Source organism: Coregonus clupeaformis, chromosome 1, assembly GCF_020615455.1.
Source record: "Coregonus clupeaformis isolate EN_2021a chromosome 1, ASM2061545v1, whole genome shotgun sequence".
NCBI classification, from domain to species: Eukaryota; Metazoa; Chordata; class Actinopteri; order Salmoniformes; family Salmonidae; genus Coregonus; species Coregonus clupeaformis.
Window position 1 is genome coordinate 4,603,355 of NC_059192.1, and position 23,804 is coordinate 4,627,158.

At 42.8% G+C, this 23,804-nt stretch overlaps 1 protein-coding gene across 1 annotated transcript in view; it reads left to right on the forward strand.

Moving 5' to 3' along the window:
* LOC121580572 (calpain-2 catalytic subunit) overlaps positions 1–23,804 on the forward strand; it is a 38,382-nt gene that overhangs the window by 10,089 nt on the left and 4,489 nt on the right. Inside the window, exons 3-13 of the mRNA XM_041895559.2 lie at positions 2,174–2,292; positions 2,707–2,840; positions 4,120–4,288; positions 4,466–4,549; positions 7,442–7,527; positions 7,820–7,894; positions 13,748–13,908; positions 16,086–16,255; positions 16,685–16,696; positions 16,954–17,046; positions 17,316–17,434. Of these exons, the coding sequence (XP_041751493.1) occupies positions 2,174–2,292; positions 2,707–2,840; positions 4,120–4,288; positions 4,466–4,549; positions 7,442–7,527; positions 7,820–7,894; positions 13,748–13,908; positions 16,086–16,255; positions 16,685–16,696; positions 16,954–17,046; positions 17,316–17,434 (1,222 nt within the window). The remainder of the gene's footprint in view (positions 1–2,173; positions 2,293–2,706; positions 2,841–4,119; positions 4,289–4,465; positions 4,550–7,441; positions 7,528–7,819; positions 7,895–13,747; positions 13,909–16,085; positions 16,256–16,684; positions 16,697–16,953; positions 17,047–17,315; positions 17,435–23,804) is intronic.

Genomic DNA, 23,804 nt, shown 5'->3' on the forward strand with positions numbered 1-23,804 from the left:
CTGATAATGCCCCATATCCTATGTTCAGAACATTCATTGGGGTTTCACACATCTTTCACCCCTGAGGCGTTCATGCAAAATCAACATTTTCTGTTAAATACCATGAGAACATTTAGTTTAGTCACCAATACATCAGATAATGATAGGCTCAACATTTAGTCATTTTAACTACCATTTAATCCAATAGCAAAAAATACAAGATACACATTTCAACTGTCCCTCCAACATAAATTGATGTAAAATGTATTCATATATGAGGTAAAAATAAAGACATTTACAGGGTGGTCCTCTGTAGCTCAGCTGGTAGAGCACGGCTCTTGTAACGCCAGGGTAGTGGGTTCGATCCCCGGGACCACCCATACACAAAAATGTATGCACGCATGACTGTAAGTCTCTTTGGATAAAAACGTCTGCTAAATGGCATATTATATTATCAAATTACAGTAAATACACTAACTAGGCACTACGTAATTTCGGTTAAGTAGTTATCAGTTTTGAGCAGTTTGATTAAGTAACAGTTAATTGTATTGTTAACAAATGACAAGAAAATCATATCAAAAGTAAAGTGAATATCGCATTTTGAAAAGTAGATACTAAGATTGAAAATGTATCCAAATTGAAAAGAGTGATTTGGTGCAGGTGAACAAGTACATTTGTGAATTTGTTTGTTGTACTCAGTCAATCGAAAATGTGTTTTAAAGTTTTGAAACGTGAGTCATGTTGATGTTCTGTTTCGATTTTTGAGTTCTAAAATGTTTACCACATACATGTAATATTGCACCAAAGTCATTGAAAAAAAAAAAAAACTATTACAGTACACCTATGTTGTAATTATATCTGAATAATACATACATTTTTTCCCATCAATGATTGTGAAAGATGTCTTCAATGATCACACCTTTGATCACATGGGATAGAAATGATGGAAATGTGATGTTCAGTCCATTTTAATGGGTAGTGGAAGTTTATTGCCTGATGTGAAAACAGTGTAATGTACTGTCATTTACAGTACTGTAGCATACTACTATATTCAAAGGACAATTTTGATAGATGTATCTTGCATTTTTTGCTATTTGATTAACTGGTTGTTAAAATAACTAAATTGAGAAGATATCATTGTGTTGTGTTTTGCTCTCATGATATTTCATAGTAAACTTATATTTTGGATCAATGTGGTGAAAGAAACTAAATGAATGCACAATAAAAAAAAAAAAACGTTTTGAATATGACACTTGCTGCGTTACAAGCGTGACCAGTTTGGAGTTATGTTTTAAGAGTTTTTAAACATACAGTGTACTTGTGAAAATAGCACCAAAGTGATTGAAAAAAAAACTGTATTTACTCTCCTGTTTGGGGTTCCCTCCCAGTCTTGCAAATATCTCTGAGATGTTCCCACTGTTCCAGGTTTGTAACTGTGACACAAGCAGGATGTTTGTTGTATGTGGTAATCAGGCAGAACCAGATGAGCGTGTCTCTAAATATTGCATACAGGATTACAAGACTGGCACATGTTGTGTAATATAATATGTATATGTACACTACCAGTCAAAAGTTTGGACACACCTACTCATTCAATGGTTTTTCTTTATTTTTAAAATGTTTTACATTGTAGAATAATAGTGAAGACATCAAAACTATAAAATAACACATATGGAATCATGTAGTAACCAAAAAAGTGTTCAACAAATCAAAATATATTTTATATTTGAGAATCTTCAAATAGCCACCCTTTGCCTTGTGGACAGCTTTGCACACTCTTGGCATTGAAATACATCCACAGGTACACCTCCAATTGACTCAAATGATGTCAATTAGCCTATCAGAAGCTTCTAAAGCCACGACATCATTTTCTGGAATTTTCCAAGCTGTTTAAAGGCACAGTCAACTTAATGTATTTAAACTTCTGACCCCCTGGAATTGTGGTACAGTGAATTATAAGTGACATAATCTCTGTCTGTAAACAATTGTTGGAAAAATTACTTGTGTCATGCACAAAGTAGATGTCCTAACCGACTTGCCAAAACTATAGTTTGTTAACAAGAAATGTGTGGAGTGGTTGAAAAACTAGTTTTAATGGCTCCAACCTAAGTGTATGTAAACCTCCGACTTCAACTGTATATGTGTGTGTGTGTGTGTGTGTGTGTGTGTGTGTGTGTGTGTGTGTGTATTCCAGGTGACTGTTGGCTGCTGGCTGCTATAGCATCACTGACTCTGGACGAGGAAGTGCTGGCTAGGGTCGTTCCTCCTGAACAGAGCTTCACTGACCGCTACGCTGGCATCTTTCACTTCCAGGTCAGGGGTCAGGGGGTTTTAACGTGTAGTTATTCCCAATCCTCAACACACTCCATTCATTGACATTTACACAACACTCTTATACAGGGCAATTTACAGTCAGTGCGTTCAACTTAAGGTAGATAAAACAACCACCTACAGTATGTCAGTCATTGTTAGTGTGAGTATGCAAGAAAGACAAGTTCAAGTCAGGTGTCCCCCCCCCCCAAACATCCCTAGAGAATTTTCCCTTTAGTTTCTGTCGTAGGGGCTTATTTTACGGGCAACGCCTGCTTTACACCTGTGGAAATCAGATAATTTATAGGTTTAGAGATGGTTGTAGCACGTATCACCATGTTCTGCCATGTGATTCATTCTAATTCCGTGAAATGTTGACACATTCTATGGAATGTTTTCTGTTGTGGTCCTCTTCAGTTCTGGCAGTTTGGTGAGTGGGTGGACGTGGTGATTGATGACCGGCTGCCCACCAGAGATGGAAAGCTGCTGTTTGTTCACTCAGCCGAGGGCTCTGAGTTCTGGAGCGCCCTGCTGGAGAAGGCCTACGCCAAGTAAGATACAGCACCATAATACATACATGGTTTATGCTAAGTAAGAGAGATTACTACAACATATTGTGCAGTATATTCAGTGAGGGAAAAAAGTATTTGATCCCCTGCTGATTTTGTACGTTTGCCCACTGACAAAGACATGATCAGTCTATAATTTTAATGGTAGGTTTATTTGAACAGTGAGAGACAGAATAACAACAAAAAAATCCAGAAAAATGCATGTCAAAAATGTTATAAATTGATTTGCATTTTAATGAGGGAAATAAGTATTTGAACCCCTCTCAATCAGAAAGATTTCTGGCTCCCAGGTGTCTTTTATACAGGTAACGAGCTGAGTTTAGGAGCACACTCTTAAAGGGAGTGCTCCTAATCTCAGTTTGTTACCTGTATAAAAGACACCTGTCCACAGAAGCAATCAATCAATCAGATTCCAAACTCTCCACCATGGCCAAGACCCAAGGATGTCAGGGACAAGATTGTAGACCTACACAAGGCTGGAATGAGCTACAAGACCTTACAATACATTATTTACCATTCATTTCTATTGGGAACAAAATAATCTGAAACACAACCAAAACAAACAGCAAATGCATCAAACAACTTTGTAGAGTCACAAGCTTGATGTAGTCATTGTGTGCTAGGAATATGGGACTAACTACTAAACTTTTGACTACTTTAATACACATAAGTACATTTGTTCAAATACTTTTGGTCCCCTGAAATGTGGGGACTATGTACAAAATGTGCTATAATTTCTAAACAGTTCCCCCTTGATATGGATGAAAATACCCTCAAATTAAAGCTGACGGTCTGCACTTTAACCATTCATCATTTCAAATCCAAAGTGCTGGAGTACAGAGCCAAAACAACAACAAAATTGTTACTGTCCCAATACTTTTGGAGCTCACTGTATGTCACTGCATATATTGTATGCCATTTTTTTCTTCTAATGGTCTGCCTGTCTGTCAGCCTGTTTATCTCTCTCTCTCTCTCTCTCTCTCTCTCTCTCTCTCTCTCTCTCTCTCTCTCTCTCTCTCTCTCGCTGTCTCTCTCTCTCTCTCTCTCTCTCTCTCTCTCTCTCTCTCTCTCTCTCTCTCTCTCTCTCTCTCTCTCTCTCTCTCTCTCTCTCTCGCTGTCTCTCTCTCTCTCTCTCTCTCTCTCTCTCTCTCTCTCTCTCTCTCTCTCTCTCTCTCTCTCTCTCTCTCTCTCGCTGTCTCTCTCTCTCTCTCTCTCTCTCTTTCTGTCCCTCTCTCTCGCTTTCTCTCTCTCTATCTCTCAGGGTGAATGGATGCTATGAGGCTCTGTCAGGTGGCTCCACCACTGAAGGGTTTGAGGACTTCACAGGAGGGATAGCAGAGACCTACCAGTTGGACAAAGCTCCTCCTCACCTCTTCAAGATCATGGAGAAGGCACTGGGGCTGGGCTCACTACTGGGCTGTTCCATTGACGTAGGTTGGATTTAGATACTAAATCCACTACTGGGCTGTTCCATTGACGTAGGTTGTATTTAGATACTAAATCCACTACTGGGCTGTTCCATCGACGTAGGTTGGATTTAGATATTTACATTGATTGATTGTTTGATTGATTGATTTAGATACTAACATCGCATTGTTTATTTTCAGATCACCAGTTCCTATGAGACAGAGGCAGTGACAGATCTTAAACTGGTGAAGGGACATGCATACTCTGTCACTGGTGTTGAAGAGGTAAAGTGCCTACACATCGTAGTGGTTATACATACCAGGTTCATCTGTCTCTCTGATGGGCACCAACCCCAGGTTCATCTGTCTCTCTGATGGGCACCAACCCCAGGTTCATCTGTCTTTCTGATGGGCACCAACCCCAGGTTCATCTGTCTTTCTGATGGGCACCAACCCCAGGATCATCTGTCTTTCTGATGGGCACCAACCCCAGGTTCATCTGTCTTTCTGATGGGCACTAACCCCAGGTTCATCTGTCTCTCTGATGGGCACCAACCCCAGGTTCATCTGTCTTTCTGATGGCCACCAACCCCAGGTTCATCTGTCTCTCTGATGGGCACCAACCCCAGGTTCATCTGTCTTTCTGATGGGCACCAACCTCAGGTTCATCTGTCTTTCTGATGGGCACCAACCCCAGGTTCATCTGTCTTTCTGATGGGCACCAACCCCAGGTTCATCTACCTTTCTGATGGGCACCAACCCCAGGTTCATCTGTCTTTCTGATGGCCACCAACCCCAGGTTCATCTGTCTTTCTGATGGGCACCAACCCCAGGTTCATCTGTCTTTCTGATGGGCACCAACCCCAGGTTCATCTGTCTTTCTGATGGCCACCAACCCCAGGTTCATCTGTCTTTCTGATGGGCACTAACCCCAGTTTCCCTTTACTATGGGGAGTCTATGGGGGAGTCAACTACACATCACATTCACAGAAAACTGAAATCACGCCCAACAGGCCAATGGATGCCGAGCCCATTCACAGAAAACTGAAATCACGCCCAACAGGCCAATGGATGCCGAGCCCATTCACAGAAAACTGAAATCACGCCCAACAGGCCAATGGATGCCGAGCCCATTCACAGAAAACTGAAATCACGCCCAACAGGCCAATGGATGCCGAGCCCATTCACAGAAAACTGAAATCACGCCCAACAGGCCAATGGATGCCGAGCCCATTCACAGAAAACTGAAATCACGCCCAACAGGCCAATGGATGCCGAGCCCATTCACAGAAAACTGAAATCATGCCCAACAGGCCAATGGATGCCGAGCCCATTCACAGAAAACTGAAATCACGCCCAACAGGCCAATGGATGCCGAGCCCATTCACAGAAAACTGAAATCACGCCCAACAGGCCAATGGATGCCGAGCCCACCCTCAGAATCCCCGCCTTCCTGGCTATAATACAGGGGCTTGCATTCATTTCCTAAATTCTTCGCTCAGCTCGCCTGAAGGAAGAACGTGTCACGCAATTTACAAACTTTTCAAGCACACGAAGACTACAAGATTCGGCTCCGACTTAGGTGTCTGTTAGTGGGGAGAGAGTACTCGTACCCCTAGATGTTGCGAGTTTTGAGTCTTGGTATTTGTTTTTGTTTTATCTAAAAGCTAACTACTTTCTGCAACGCTTGTGTAGCTAATGCTTACCTGCTTGAGTAAGATGGCTAGTGGTAAGAGTAATTTCAAAAATGTATGAGTCCCGTCCTGTTTGCCTGGGGTGGAAACACGCTCATGTGGCTTTGGCTCGGACCAGTTCGTGTGTCACCATTGTGTCTGGCTGGGTTGAACTTCCATTAGGCTTTGGGTTGACTTTGTGAGTAAGATTGGATCTTCTTAGCGAAGGGTTTTTCCGGTGAAGCGACCTCGGGAATGGGGTTGTCTGAGGCCGGTATAGAACAGCAGTGGTGGTCAAAGTTGATAGGGGTGTCATTCAAGCTGAGTGAGGCTCATTCCGGTTTCTCTGGCAGTGTTCAGAGTATCAGAATGGCAGTACCATGAAAGCACATTGTTTCTACCCAAGGTTCTTTGGTGTTCAGGGTTATCGAGAGTGCAGTATCGTCCAGGTGTGGGCATAATAAACATACTTCCTTCTCCACATTCAGACACACGGTTGTGCCTAAAGGGCGTTGACTCCTTGGAGGGACCCGTGACTGTTGTTGCAGGGGGTTCTCATGGGCTGGGTAGTTCCCGCAGGGCTGGGGAGAGCTGTGTGTGGGCTACTCGAAATGAGGGATTTGGTCAACAGCGCAAAGGGTGCTGCATATCAATCAACCTATAGCTACTGACTGTTTTGCTGCCGCTGTGGCGCTTCCCTCCGATGCAGGAGGGACAGTATGTGTTGGTATGGTCTGATAACAGGACGGCAGTGGCTACATCAACAGGCAGGGAGGGACGCAGTCTCTCTCTCTCTCTCTCTCCTAAATCTGGCCCGTTATCTTGCTCGGATGCTTTGGCGTATCAGTTGCCTCAGACATGATATGCATTTTTTCCCCGTTGGACCTGATTGAGGCCACCATGGAGAGGGTCCATCAGGAGGGTTCTGTTGTTGATTCTGGTTCTGGTGGTTCCCCGTTGGCCCAGATAACCCTGGTCACAGATATGGTATTAATGGTTTTGGGCCCTGAATGGTTGAATTTGACGACTGGAGGTTTACCCTCGGAATGTGATTACGACAGTAGTTATATTCATAACTGTATGTTCATCTACCTTTCTGATTGGCCTAACCCCAGGTTCATCTGCCTTCTGATGAGCACCAACCCAGGTTCATCTGTCTTTCTGATGGGCACTAACCCCAGGTTCATCTGTCTTTCTGATGGGCACCAACCCCAGGTTCATCTACCTTTCTGATGGGCACTAACCCCAGGTTCATCTGCCTTTCTGATGGGCACCAACCCCAGGTTCATCTACCTTTCTGATTGGCACCAACCCCAGGTTCATCTGTCTTTCTGATGGTCCTAACACCAGGTTCATCTGTCTCTCTGATGGGCACTTCTACATTTTCTGTCTTCCCTTGACTGTCCCACCCTTTCAATAAAACCACAAAAATATTGGGAAAAACACAGTACTGAGTGTGTTTAATAAGATTCACAGGCCTAAGTGAGTCCTGTCCTCTGTCCAGGTCCATCTCCACGGAGACCCGGTCCAGCTGATTCGCATCAGGAACCCCTGGGGACAGGTGGAGTGGACTGGGCCCTGGAGTGATAGGTGAGGGAATGATGGTGACTTCCATACAGATAGACTTCAAGCCCAACAAGCTCTACAGCCTGGCCCCAGATCTGTTTCTGCTGTCTTGCCAACTTCTATGGTCATTGTCACCAAAGGAGTTGGCAAGACAGCACAAACAGGTCTGGGAACAGGCTACTACATGCCCACTGTGTCTACAAGGAAGACCAACACCAAACAATACTGAGAGCGGAATAGCTCTCTGTATACTGCATAGACCATGATCACCTGTGCAGACCACTATTTACATTGACTGCTGTATTCCCTTTATCAGCTCCAGTGAATGGAAATATGTCCATCCCGATGAGAAACTGAAGCTGGATAATGTTGCTGAGGATGGGGAGTTCTGGTAAGTCGGCCCCCTGCCCCTTGTGCATAACCTGGGGATGGTACTGTGTAATTAAGAGTTAGTCCTTCTCATAAGTTATGACACATTTTATTACGCTTAATGAAGGAGTTTGGCATGAAGGTGTTATGAGTTTGGTGGTTTTCAAAAAAGTCTTACCAGATGTTTCTACATTTTTTGTGTACAATTCTGTGACCCCCTGGTCTGTCTTTATGCCAAGGATGTACAAGATATTTATTTAATTTGTATGGAAGTGTCTTGACACCCTGTTCTACCTACCGCCACTTTATGGGCAAGATGCACAATAGCGTTATAAATTCAGTGCATAGTGTGTAGCTCAGTTGGTAGAGCATGGCGTTTGCAATGGCAGGGTTGTGGGTTTGATTCCCATGGGGGGCCAGTATGAAAAAAAATATATATAATAATAATGTATGCACCACTAACTGTAAGTCGCTCTGGATAAGAGCGTCTGCTAAATGACTAAAATGTAAATAAATGTATAATAGAGCATTTGTTCTGTATTGTTAACTCTCCTGTGTTCCCTCCCAGTTCTGTACTGTATTATTAACCCTCCTGTGTGGGGTTCCCTCCCAGTATTGTCAATATTGCTGAGATGTTTGACGAAAAAGAAATAGCAGGAGCGCTTCAGAATTGTTCTCATCTATTTTTATCTCTCTGGCAGGCAAACGCACCCTTTAAACGCCGTAGAGTAAAAAATTGAACAAATCCTTGGTTCTCTATAGAACTTTTAGATATTTTTATGATAAGAAATCAGGCATGGGCCAAGGCTAGAAATACTGACTCTATAGCCGATTGGCAGATTTTTCAGTCAATTGAGAAATAGATTTCGCTTCCTCAATCAAGAAAACGAAATCTAGCTACTTTCTATGTTCTGTCTCAGACTCTGCTGGTGATCCGTCTAGATTTTGTAAAGCAGTTAATGCACTGAAGCGTATAAATTCCTCTCCTTCTCTGCTTACTGAAAAATATGAGATAAGTGATGCTCTTAATCAGCATTTGATCTCAGCAGGCTTTTTATTTGAAAAAAAACAAAAAAGGTGGTTTAATTGACCCTGGTCAGCCAGTCAACTGCCTGCCCCTCTCCCAGACTCTAGATGGTTCGATGGAAGTTCTGTCAACTTCTAGTGAGTCTTTGTTTTCATTTCAACAACTTTCTACTTGTTATTTCCTAGATGCACAAGATTGATGTAAAGTAATCCACCGGGGCTGAAATGCTTGATCCTTTCTTGCTGCAGCATTTTTTAACACATATTTTTTACCTAATAATTATTTCTGGTACCATCCCCAGGGTCTGGAAGGAGGCCCATATACTCCCCCTTCACAAAGGTGGTGGCCCGTGTAATTAATCGGCCCATTTCCAAACTCTCTTGCCTAGCAAACATTTGAAAAACCTTTTTAAATACTCAACTTAGATCCCTTTCAACTTAAAAATGTATACTAAATCTTCACCAGTTAAGTTGTAGAGTAGGTCATAGCACTATTTCTGCTACGTCTTTGGTTTTAAACGATGTTCTTAATAGTTTGGATAAGAAGAAACACTGTGCAGCCCTTTTTATTGACCTGTCTAAAGCCTCAATAATTATACAGAGGCTTTTTATAAATTGGCCTGGACCAGGCTGTGTGTAGCTGGTTTGAAAATCATTTAAAGAACATTTTAGTCATTTAGCTCTTATCCAAAGTGACTTACAGGAGCAATTAGGGTTAAGTGCCTTGCTCAAGGGCACATCGGCAGATTTTTCACCTAGTCGGCTCGGGGGATTAGAACCAGCAACCTTTCGGTTACTGGCACAACGCTCTTAACCACTAAGCTACCTGCCGCCCCAGAACACAGTGTGTATTTACTAATGGTGTTTAATGAGGTTTTATGGACACGACAAAGGATGGTCCTGTTATTTTCACTATTTACACTAACACTATTGGTTAATCTGTAAAATGTGTTTAAATAAAATTCACCTGTATGCAGATGACACTATCGTGCATGCTATTGCTCCCACAGCTGACCAGGCTCATGCAGAGCTTCAATCTGCCTTTATTGCCCTGCAGAAAGCATTTGTTGAACTGAAATCGGTACTTAATGCAGGTAAAACCAAGTATATGTTATTTTCCAAATCACGTAAAATAATGTATCTGATGATTTATGTATACGTACTTTGGTTGGTGCCCTCATTGATCGTGTCCCCGCTTAAAAATATCTGGGCATCTGGATTGATGAAAAGCTATCTTTTCAAAAAGCATGTTGATGAGTTAGTTAAGAAATTAAGAATTAAAATGGGCTTCTTCTATAGGAACAGGTCCTGTCTTTTGTTAAATAGCAGAAAACAAATCATTCAGTCAACATTCATTCTGGATATGGACTATGGCGACGCAGTTCATCGTAGCGCGATTTCTTACCGGCGAAAGGTTCAGCATTTTGTATCAGAAAGTAGGTTGGCCCCTTTTTGAAGTCTCGTAGATCGATGCATTGCGCTCTTTTTTGTCTATAAAGCCCTCTTGCATAAACTTCCGCCATACCTTACCTCCATTGTTAACCTTCAGACGTATAAGTTCCCAGACCCGGACTCGGGGATGGCTAACCCCTGGAGATCCCTTCAATCTCCACCAAGTTAAGTAAATCTGCTTTTAGTTTTTTTTGCGCATCTCCCGTGGACTGATCTCCAAAACTCCTTTAAAGCTGGTGGAGTTGGTGCCTCTAGGGCTATTCAGACGGATGTTAGAAGGCCTTCTTACTGAACAATGTGTTTGTTTCATATGATTGTGTTTTGTTTTTCCATGTTTTGTGTTTGCTTTTCATGTATTGTGTTATTGATGTGTACATACAGTACATTTGGAAAGCATTCAGACCCCTTGACTTTTTCCACATTTTGTTACGTTACAGCCTTATTCTAAAATGGATTACATAATTTTTTTCCCTCTCATCAATCTACACACAATAAACCATAATGACAAACCAAAAACAGGTTTTTAGATTTGTTTGCAAATTTATAAAAAATAAAACACAGAAAATATCACATTTACATAAGTATTCAGACCATTTACTCAATACTTTGTTGAAGCACCTTTGGCAGTGATTACAGCCTCGAGTCTTCTTGGGTATGACGCTACAAGCACTCCTGCGGACTCTGGCTGGGCCACTCAAGGACATTCAGACTTGACCCGAAGCCACTCCTGCGTTGTCTTGGCTGTGTGCTTAGGGTCGTTGTCCTGTTGGAAGGTGAACCTTCGCCCCAGTCTGAGGTCCTGAGCGCTCTGGAGCAGGTTTTCATCAAGGATCTCTCTGTACTTTGCTCTGTTCATCTTTCCCTCGATCCTGACCAGTCTCCCTGTCCCTGTCGCTGAAAAACATCCCCACAGCATGATGCTGCCACAACCATGCTTCACCGTAAGGATGGTGGCAGGTTTCCTCCAGACGTGACGCTTGGCATTCAGGCCAAAGTTCAATCTTGGTTTCATCAGACCAGAGAATCTTGTCTTTAGGTGCCTTTTGGCAAACTCCAAGCGGGCTGTCATGTGCCTTTTACTGAGGAGTGGCTTCCGTCTGACCACTCTACCATAAAGGCCTGATTGGTGGAGGGATGCCGAGATGGTTGTCCTTCTGGAAGGTTTCCCATCTCCACAGAGGAACTCTGGAGCTCTGTGACCATCGGGTTCTTGGTCACCTCCCTGACCAAGGCCCTTCTCCCCCGATTTCTCAGTTTGGCCGGGCGGCCAGCTCTAGGAAAAGTCTTGGTGGTTCCAAACTTCTTCCTCCCGAGTGGCGCAGTGGTCTAAGGCACTGCATCGCAGTGCTAGCTGTGCCACTAGAGATCCTGGTTCGAATCCAGGCTCTGTCGTAGCCGGCCGCGACCTGGAGACCCATGGGGCGGCGCACAATGTGGCCCATGGTAGAGAGGAATGGCCGGCAGGGATGTAGCTCAGTTGGTAGAGCATGACGTTTGCAACGCCAGGGTTGTGGGTTCGATTCCCACGGGGGGCCAGTATGAAAAATAAAAAATTAATAATGTATGCACTCACTAACTGTAAGTCGCTCTGGATAAGAGCGTCTGCTAAATGACTAAAATGTAAATGTAAATGTTAAGAATGATGGAGGCCACTGTGTTCTTTGGGACCTTCAATGCTGCAGACATTTTTTGGTACCCTTCCCCAGATCTGTGCCTCGACACAATCCTGTCTCGGAGCTCTACGGACAATTCTTTTGACCTCATGGTTTGGTTTTTGCTATGACATGCACTGTCAACTGTGGGACCTTATATAGACAGGTGTGTGCCTTTCCAAATCATGTCCAATCAATTGAATTCACCACAGGTGGACACCACAGGTGGACTTGTAGAAACATCTCAAGGATGATCAATGGAAACAGGATGCACCTTAGCTCAATTTCGAGTCTCATAGCAAAAAGCCAAGGAGTCTGAATACTTTCAGAATAGTGTACTAGTTGTTTATCGATATGTTCATGCAGGGCTCATCTGCAAAAGATACCGGGGTCTCAGCATGACTCCCTGCTTAAATGTACATTTACATTTTAGCAGTGGTGGAAAAAGTATTCAATTGACATACTTGATTAAAAGTAAAGATACCTTAATAGAAAATGACTCAAGTAAAAGTGAAAGTCACCCAGTAAAACACTACCTGAGTAAAAGTCTAATTTTGGTAGTATTTGGTTTTAAATATACTTAAGTATCAAAAGTAAATGGAATTGCTAAAATGTACTTAAGTATCAAAAGTAAAACTAAAAGTATAAATCATTTCAAATTCCTTATATTAAGCCAGACGGCACCATTTTTAAATGTATTGTTATTGACGGATAGCCAAGGGCACACTCCATCACTCAGACATCATTTTCAAATGAAGCATTTGTGTTTAATTAGTCTGGCAGATCAGATGCAGAAGGGATGACCAGGGCTGTTATCTTGATACGTATGTGAATTGGACCATTTTCCTGTCAAAATGTAACAAGTACTTTTGGGTGTCAGGGAAAATGTATGGAGTAAAAATTACATTATTTTCTTTAGGAATGTGGTGAAGTAAAAGTAAAAGTTGGCAAAAAAACTAGTACTTAAGTAGTATTTTAAAGTATTTTTACTTAAGTACTTTACACCACTGCATTTTAGTCATTTAGCTAGCTTTAGCTTTAGCGTACATTTTCCGCACTTTTTCGTACTAGTCCCCCGTGGTAATCGAACCCACAACCCAGGCGTTCCAAGCACCATGCTCTATCAACTGAGCCACGTAAAATATTTAAACATTTAGAACAACCACAGGTTCTCCTGTAGGGGAAATAGTACTACTGCTGGACCCTTTTAATTTGAGTCAGTTTGCTACAGCAGGAAAATAATCCTGCAGCAACAGGAAATGGGAATTATAATAATAGTGGTGTAGGGGTTGATACATTCTTCCAAATCAAGTCTGACATTTTAAAGTGGAAATTACAAACTTTAGAAGCCTTTTTGAACCTAGAAATTACTACGAGTTTGCATTTCCTGCCTTGCAGGAACATTCCTGCATCAACAGGACGATCAAATTAAGATACGGCATTTGTAGAAAAGGAAAAGGGGAAAAATTATAACCACAAATGGGTGCCAAGTGGCATTTAAAAAGCCTTTATTTTGTGGGCTAAGTCATTATTATTAAAATACACCAACGCGTATCGGCTAACACCTTCATCAAGGTGTTCGGCCGATGCTGATGCTTCCACTAGAGTCTCCAGGATGTCCTTCTGTAAGGCAGTTCTTAGCTTGGCATCCAAAATTATTTCACCTGTTGTTTTGAAGTGAAACCGTGGTCTGCACCGTGTTCACTCTGGTTCATCCAGGCTATGCTCTGTCTCTCTGTCTCCAGGATGTCCTATTCAGACTTTGTGCGTCAGTTCTCCAAGCTGGAGATCTGTAACCTGACTCCGGACACACTGACCAGTGATGAGGTGGGTCACTGGAACCACTGCCAGTACAAAGGTACATGGAGGGTTGGGTCTACCGCTGGAGGCTGCAGGAACCATGCAGGTAAATCCCCACAAACAGTCTGAATAGTTTAATAATAATAATATGCCATTTAGCAGACGCTTTTATCCAAAGCGACTTATAGTCATGCGTGCATAATTTTTTTTGTGTATGGGTGATCCCGGGGATCGAACCCACTACCTTGGCGTTACAAGCGCGGTGCTCTACCAGCTGAGCTACAGAGGACCACAGTTTATTTTTTTACAACCAAATCTGTATTTTGTATGTAATTTAAATGGCATGTTATAAAAGTGTCCAGAGATTATTTTTGTTGTTGTTGTTGCAATTTCACTTGTTTTTTTGAGAAACTTGCCCCAACCAGCGATAGACTTCCTTATGCTTGTTCTGCAGTATGAGGGCTCAAAAGAAACATGTTTTTTTATTTATTTTTTAAACACCTAAGTACATCCTTTTAGAAACGCTCTCAGTATAGTGATGCAGGTCTTTGTGTCATTCCAAACTTTATTGGCAATGTTATATTCCATTTTGTTTACATTTACAGTTTAGTCATTTTGCAGACACTCTTCTTCAAAGCGACTTACATATAATAATATATTTACAGGAACAATTAGGGTTAAGTACCTTGCTCAAGGGCACATCGTCAGATTTTTCACCTAGTCGGCTCATGGAATCGAAACTAGCAACCTTTCGGGTTACAACGCTCTTAACCGCTAGGCGAGTCGAGCGATATTTCTCTGTCCATTCTCTAGGCTACATGGAGAATGGCACAGCTGGTCCCGGGGAAAACAGCCTGAGTTATACAAAATTGAATATAACGTTGCGCATAAAGTTCAGAATGACACAATTTCATGTGAACAACATCTAAAGACCTGCATCACTATACTCAGAGTGTTTATGTTTCTAAAAGGATGAACAAAAATATAAACGCAACATGTAAAGTGTTAGTCCCATGATATTTTCCATACTCACAAAACGCTTAGTTTCTCTCAAATTTGGTGCACAAATTTGTTTACATCCCTGTTGGTGAGCATTTCTCCTTTGCCAAGATAATATCAAGAAGCTGATTAAACAGCATGATCGTTACACAGGTGCACCTTGTGCTGGGGACAATAAAAGGCCACTGTAAAATGTGCAGTTTTGTCACACAACACAATGCCACAAATATTGAGGGAGCGTGCAATTGGCATGCTGACTGCAGAGGTGTCCGCCAGAACTGTTACCAGCTGTTAATGTTCATATCTCTACCATAATCCCCCTCTATCGTCATTTTTGAGAATTTGGCAGTACGTCCAACCGGCCTCACAACCGCAGACCATGTGTATGGCGTTGTGTGGGCGAGCGGTTTGCTGATGTCAACGTTGTGAACAGAGTTCCCCATGGTGGCAGTGGGGTTATGGTATGGGCAGGCATAAGCTACGGACAACAAACACAATTGCATTTTATCGATGGCAATTTGAATGCACAGAGATACCGTGACGAGATCCTGAGGCCCATTGTCGTGCCATTCATCCTCCGCCATAACCTCATGATTCAGCATGATAATGCACAGCCCCATGTCGCAAAGGATCTGTACACAATTCCTGGAAGCTGAAAATGTCCCAGTTCTTCCATGGCCTGCATACTCACCAGAAATGTCACCCATTGAGCATGTTTGGGATGCTCTGGATCGACGTGTACAACAGCGTGTTCCAGTTCCCGCTAGTATCCAGCAACTTCGCACAGCTGTTGAGGAGGAGTGGGACAACATTCCACAAGTGAAAATCAACAGCCTGAGCAACTCTAGACGAAGGAGATGTGTCGCACTGCATGAGGCAAATGGCGGTCCACCAGATACTGACTACTTGTTTTTTAAAGGTATCTGTGACCAACGGATGCATGTCTGTATTCTCTGTCGTGAAATCCATAGATTAGGGCCTAATGAATTTATTTCAAATGACTGATTTCCTTATATGAACTGTAACTCAGTCAAATCTTTTCAATTGTTGCATGTTGCGTTTATATTTTTGTTCAGTATATTTGGGTGTTTTTGGAGACTTTGTTCATGTTTATTTCTGAGCCCCCCCATACTGCAGAATGAGCATGGGGAAGTCTATCGCTGGTTGGGTTACATTTCGATGTATCCTAGATGCCATTTCCTCTCGTTTTGCCCTTGAGCAAGGCACTAAAACCCCTAAACTACTTCGGGACACTGATTTCCCTCCTGTGTGGTTTCCTTCCAGCCACGTTCTGCTCCAACCCCCAGTTCCTGGTGTGTCTGGAGGATGTGGACGATGACCCTCTGGATGGGGTGGACGGCTGCACTTTCCTGGTGGGCCTGATGCAGAAAGATGGACGTCGCAACCGCCAGTTGGGAGAAGACCTCACCGCCATCGGGTTTGCCATCTATAAGGCATGCATAGTCACTCCCCCCTCCCCCTGCATATAGCCTCAGTATGGCTATTTTATTGTGTTACTTTTTTGGGGGGGTTATTCTTTTTTAAACTTGAGTTTATTTATAAATTATTTTCTTAACTCTATTTTTCTTAAAACTGCATTGTTGGTTAAGGGCTTGTAAGTACGCATTTCACTGTAAGGTCTACACCTGTTGTATTCGGCGCGTGTGACAAATAACATGTGATTGGATTTGATTACACCAATATTACTTAAATAGGCCCATTGCTCCTGATGAAGCATAGACCATCAATCAACTACTCTGCTCCATCATACTCTGTTCTGGGCAGTTAATGTAATTCAGTGTTAATATAATTCAATGTTAATATAATTCAATAGGATTCATATAAGATGATTTCCAACTCTTGTTCTTGCTTTTCTCTTACAGGTTCCTGATGAGGTTTGTATTCATCAATCAATTCAAGCGAATGGAGCAAATAGATTAATCCAGTTCAGTCTGTAATGAGGCTGCCTGCTCTGTGCATTATACGATATCCTATTTCTTTATCACTCATGGTTGGTACACGTACACATTCTGATGTTCTTATCTGAATCTTTTTTATTTATTTGTATTGATATATTTTCACATCAACTGCACCATGATGAATGGTTTTCTGAGGACATTGATCTCTCTCCCGCTTTCCTCCACTTCGTCAGTATAAGGGTCAGTCTAACATCCACCTGGGAGCAGACGTGCTGCTGAGACAGAAACACGTAGCCATGAGCAGCACCTTCATTAACACCAGAGAGGTCGGCTTCGCTTTTCATCGCCACCATTTTATTTATTTTACTGTAAAAAGCGTGTTACAATTTTAATTACGCTTTAAAGAAAGAATGCTTTGATTTGAAGGAGCTTGCTCCAAAAACATGTCAACAATAAATATAATTGAAGGGAAACCAGGCTGTTATCCTGAAACCTTACTTTTTCATTGAATGGAACTAGCCTGTTATCCTGAAACCTTACTCTACAATTGAACTTTAATTCAAGTTTGATTTGATTTGATTTGTTTTGTATTTAGGTGTGTGACCGTTTCTGCCTTCCCCCCGGGAAGTATGTCATCATCCCCTCCACCTTCCAGCCTCACAAGAATGGGAGCTTCATCCTCAGAGTGTTCTCAGAGAAACATGTTGCCACCAGGTACGTTTGTTCACCTTTAACCACACACTATGATCCTGTCTAGAAACATCTCCTAGTCCTTAACCCCCTGGACACTATGGTCCTGTCTAGTAACAACTCCTAGTCCTTAACCCCCTGGACACTACGGTCCTGTCTAGAAACATCTCCTAGTCCTTAACCCCCTGGACACTATGGTCCTGTCTAGAAACAACTCCTAGTCCTTAACCCCCTGGACACTATGATCCTGTCTAGAAACATCTCCTAGTCCTTAACCTCCTGGACACTATGGTCCTGTCTAGTAACAACTCCTAGTCCTTAACCCCCTGGACACTACGGTCCTGTCTAGAAACATCTCCTAGTCCTTAACCCCCTGGACACTATGGTCCTGTCTAGAAACATCTCCTAGTCCTTAACCCCCTGGACACTATGATCCTGTCTAGTAACAACTCCTAGTCCTTAACCCCCTGGACACTATGGTCCTGTCTAGTAACAACTCCTAGTCCTTAACCCCCTGGACACTATGGTCCTGTCTAGAAACAACTCCTAGTCCTTAACCCCCTGGACACTATGGTCCTGTCTAGTAACAACTCCTAGTCCTTAACCCCCTGGACACTATGGTTCTGTCTAGAAACATCTCCTAGTCCTTAACCCCCTGGACACTATGGTCCTGTCTAGAAACAACTCCTAGTCCTTAACCCCCTGGACACTATGATCCTGTCTAGAAACATCTCCTAGTCCTTAACCCCCTGGACAATATGGTCCTGTCTAGTAACATCTCCTAGTCCTTAACCCCCTGGACACTATGGTCCTGTCTAGAAACAACTCCTAGTCCTTAACCCCCTGGACACTATGGTCCTGTCTAGAAACATCTCCTAGTCCTTAACCCCCTGGACACTATGGTCCTGTCTAGAAACATCTCCTAGTCCTTAACCCCCTGGACAATATGGTCCTGTCTAGTAACATCTCCTAGTCCTTAACCCCCTGGACACTATGGTCCTGTCTAGAAACAACTCCTAGTCCTTAACCCCCTGGACACTATGGTCCTGTCTAGAAACATCTCCTAGTCCTTAACCCCCTGGACACTATGGTCCTGTCTAGAAACAACTCCTAGTCCTTAACATTTACATTTACATTTACATTTTAGTCATTTAGCAGACGCTCTTATCCAGAGCGACTTACAGTTAGTTTTTTTTTTATACTGGCCCCCCGTTGGAATCGAACCCACAACCCTGGCGTTGCAAACGCCATGCTCTATCAACTGAGCTACATCCCTGCCGGCCATTCCCTCCCCTACCCTGGACGACGCTGGGCCAATGTGCGCCGCCCATGAGTCTCCCGGTCGCGGCCGGCTGCGACAGAGCCTGGATTCGAACCAGGATCTCTAGTGGCACAGTTAGCACTGCGATGCAGTGCCTTAGACCACTGCGCCACTCAGGAGACCTTAACCCCCTGGACACTATGGTCCTGTCTAGTAACAACTCCTAGTCCTTAACCCCCTGGACACTATGGTCCTGTCTAGAAACAACTCCTAGTCCTTAACCCCCTGGACACTATGGTCCTGTCTAGAAACAACTCCTAGTCCTTAACCCCCTGGACACTATGGTCCTGTCTAGAAACAACTCCTAGTCTTTTTTTTTTATTTCACCTTTATTTAACCAGGTAAGCCAGTTGAGAACAAGTTCTCATTTACAACTGCGACCTGGCCAAGATAAAGCAAAGCAGTGCGATTAAAAACAACAACAACACAGAGTTACATATGGAATAAACAAAACGTACAGTCAAAAATACAATAGAAAATCTATATACAGTGTGTGCAAATGTAGTAAGCTATGGAGGTAAGGCATTAAATAGGCCATAGTGCAAAATAATTACACAATTATAATTTAGTATTAACACTGGAGTGATAGATGTGCAGAAGATGATGTGCAAATAGAGACACTGGGGTGCAAATGAGCAAAATAAATAACAATGTAAACAACAATATGGGGATGAGGTAGTTGGGTGGGCTAATTACAGATGGGCTGTGTACAGGTGCAGTGATCAGTAAGCTGCTCTGACAACTGATGCTTAAAGATAGTGAGGAAGCCGCCGAAAGTAGTGATTCTAGTCGGGCAGGCGGGTGCAAGCAGCGTTCGATTGAAGAGCATGCATTTAGTTTTACTAGCGTTTTAAGAGCAGTTGGAGGCCACGGAAGGAGTGTTGTATGACATTGAAGCTCGTTTGGAGGTTTGTTAACACAGTGTCCAATGAAGGGCCAGATGTATACAAAATGGTGTCGTCTGCGTAGAGGCGGATCTGAGAGTCACCAGCAGCAAGAGCGACATCATTGATATACACAGAGAATAGAGTCGGACCGAGAATTGAACCCTGTGGCACCCCCATAGAGACTGCCAGAGGTCCAGACAACAGGCCCTCCGATTTGACACATTGAACTCTATCTGAGAAGTAGTTGGTGAACCAGGCGAGGCAGTCATTTGAGAAACCAAGGCTATTTAGTCTGCCAATAAGAATGCGGTGATTGACAGAGTCAAAAGCCTTGGCCAGGTCAATGAAGACGGCTGCACAGTACTGTCTTTTATCGATCGCGGTTATAATATCGTTTAGGACCTTGAGCGTGGCTGAGGTACACCCATGACCAGCTCGGAAACCAGATTGCATAGCGGAGAAGGTACGGTGGGATTCTAAATGGTCGGTGATCTGTTTGTTAACTTGGCTTTCAATATACTTTCGAAAGGCAGGGCAGGATGGATATAGGTCTGTAACAGTTTGGATCTAGAGTGTCACCCCCTTTGAAGAGGGGGATGACCGCGGCAGCTTTCCAATCTCTGGGGATCTCAGACGATACTAAAGAGAGGTTGAACAGGCTGGTGATAGGGGTTGTGACAATTTCGGCGGCTAATTTTAGAAAGAAAGGGTCCCTAGACACTATGGTCCTGTCTAGCCCATGAAGAGTGCCTAGGGGAAGGAAGGAGCTAGGGGTTGGCAATTAAGTGCCTAGGGGAAAGGGGCTAAGGGTAAGGGGGGCAAAGTACGGCCAGCCGGAAACTTCAATCCAGCCCACGAGACATTTTTTTAATGTATTCAATATTGTTATATTTGAGTTACGATTTTTGGCCTAAAATGACTAATTCCATGATGTACAAACAACCTCCAGTAGATGGCGCTGTAGCCTGGCAGCGCGCTCTGTATTTGGGCCTACAATCAGATTCAGAATGCGCTCAGTCATCATTGCCACTTCATTGCTTGACGACTTTTGACGTGAAAAATTAGTGCTGCGAAAATGAGAAAAGTGGACTCTGAATGTCACGTGTTTAAAGAAGAATGGACAGCAAAATACTTTTGTACTAATATTGGACATAAAACGGTATGTGTGATATGCCAAGAAAGTGCTGGCATTTTGAAGGAATATAATCTCAATCGTCTTTTTTTTTTTTTCAAGCAAGCATGCTAACTAAGCAGATGGCTTCGATCTTTTTTCTATAGCACTGGATGAGAGTACTAACATCAGAGACACCGCTCAACTTTTAATTTTTGTCAGAGGAATAAATGAGAACTTTGAAATGACAGAGGAACTTCTTGCGATGGAATCAACGATGGGAACAACCAGGGGCTCTGACCTCTGACCTATATGACAGGGTGTCTGCCTGCTTTGGAGAAAATGAATCTACCGTGGAGGAAACTGAAAAACGTCACAACAGATGAATCACCAAATCTAACCGGTAAAAAAATTGGCTAAACTAAAAAGATTACAAGACAAAGTAAAATAAGCATGGTCCTGTCTCATCAGGAAGCCCTGTGTAAAAGTGTGTTAAAGCTGGACAATGTTGTCAAAGTGGTTGTAAAACTTGTCAACTTTATACGGGCAAGGCGTCTTAACCATCGTCAGTTCATTCAGCTGCTCAATGTCACAGAGGCAGAGCACCAGGACTTGTTGTAACATTCAAATGTGCGCTGGCTAAGCCTGGGAAAAGTGTTTCGCCCTGTGTCGGAACTGAGAGGGGAGATCGGTTGGTAAAGCTGACGACTTCTCCGAGTTGAAAGACACAGACTGGCTGGGCGACTTTGCTTTCGGTGTGGACATATTGGGGCATCTGAACGATCTAAATGTGAAACTGCAGGGAAATTGGGTTTTTGTGCATGAACTATATTCCAATGTCAAAGCATTCAAGGCCAAACTTATGTTGTTCTCCAGACAAATGAGCAGCCGGTCTCTCGCTCATTTTCCGACACTGGCCGCAATGAACGCGCCCACATCGAAGTGCCGCACTGAGACACACAGTAGCACTTTGATCGACCTGCCTGCCGCTTCTCAGACTTCACCAAGATTGAGCTCATCGATATCCAACGTGACAGTTCTTTGAAGGAGAAGTACAAAACAGCAACAATAGACCAGTTCTATGGCTCACTGAATGAAACAAAAGTTTCCAAACATTAAAAAGCACGACCAAAGGATGCTTGTTTTATTCAGGTCCACATATGTGTGTGAACAAACGTTCTCAGTCATGAATTACAACAAATCCCGTCACAGGTGAAATTTAACAAATTACCTCTTGTCAGCTGTTCTGAGAATCTCTACATCAAAGATGACACCAGACTTTGATGCCCTTGCCAAGAGAGGTGACCAGACCCATTGTTCACATTAAGACTCGAATAACCGTGACTGGGGTAGGCAAGGATTATGCTTTTTTCATGGTGATGATTATGCAGTGAGATTTATCCAGCAATGCACTTGGAATCAGGTAATAACTAATCAGTCAGATTTGGGCTGAGGTGATTGGATAACAGTGAATATGGCTCACAATGGAGATGAGAATTGTTCCTTAGAATGCTTTCAAAAACAGACCGTTCCATTTTAGAATTGTTTATTTTTTTAAACATCTGCTGTTACATTTTGAATGTCTCCAGTCATATAATATCTATCTATTATTAAGTTTGCATATTGTGACTGTAAGTTTGATTGTACTTTACAAGGGTAGAGATGCAGGATCTCTGTGAGTGTTTGTCTGTGATGTTATAAATGATGTAAATCTTGTGAAAAATGTGTTCACAAAAAACAAGGGTAGAGATGGTACATTGGCTTGCGAAAGTATTCACCCCCTTGGCATTTGTCCTATTTTGTTGCCTTACAACCTGGAATTAAAATGGATTTTTTTTTGGGGGGGGGTTGTATCATTTGATTTACACAACATGCCTACCACTTTGAAGATGCAAAATGTTTTTTTTTCTTGTGAAACAAACAAGAAATAAGACAAAAAAAAACAGAAAACTTGAGCGTGCATAACTATTCACCCCCCCAAAGTCAATACTTTGTAGAGCCACCTTTTGCAGCAATTACAGCTGCAAGTCTCTTGGGGTATGTCTCTATAACCTTGGTACATCTAGCCACTGGGATTTTTGCCCATTCTTCAAGGCAAAACTGCTCCAGCTCCTTCAAGTTGGATGGGGTTCTCGGGGTGATGAGAGGTGTTGGGTTTTCACCAGACATAGCGTTTTCCTTGATGGGCAAAAAGCTCAATTTTAGTCTCATCTGACCAGAGTACCTTTTTCCATATGTTTGGGGAGTCTCCCACATGGCTTTTGGCGAACACCAAAAGTGTTTGCTTATTTTTTTCTTTAAGCAATGGCTTTTTTCTGGCCACTCTTCCGTAAAGCCCAGCTCTGTGGAGTGTATGGCTTAAAGTGGTCCTATGGACAGATACTCCAATCTCCGCTGTGGAGCTTTGCAGCTCCTTCAGGGTTATCTTTGGTCTCTTTGTTACCTCTCTGATTAATGCCCTCCTTGCCTGGTCCGTGAGTTTTGGTGGGCGGCCCTCTCTTGGCAGGTTTGTTGGGGTGCCATATTCTTTTCATTTTTTAATAATGGATTTAATGGTACTCCGTGGTATGTTCAAAGTTTCTGATATTTTTTTTATAACCCAACCCTGATCTGTACTTCTCCACAACTTTGTCCCTGACCTGTTTGGAGAGCTCCTTGGTCTTCATGGTGCCGCTTGCTTGGTGGTGCCCCTTGCTTAGTGGTGTTGCAGACTCTGGGGCCTTTCAGAACAGGTGTATATATACTGAGATCATGTGACAGATCATGTGACACTTAGATTGCAGACAGGTGGACTTTATTTAACTAATTATGTGACTTCTGAAGGTGATTGGTTGCACCAGATCTTATTTAGGGGCTTCATAGCAAAGGGGGTGAATACATATGCACACACCACTTTTCCGTTATTTATTTTTTAGAATGTTTTGAAACAAGTTTTTTTTTTTCATTTCACTTCACCAATTTGGACTATTTTGTGTATGTCCATTACATGAAATCCAAATAAAAATCAATTTAAATTACAGGTTGTAATGCAACAAAATAGGAAAAACGCCAAGGGGGATTAATACTTTTGCAAGG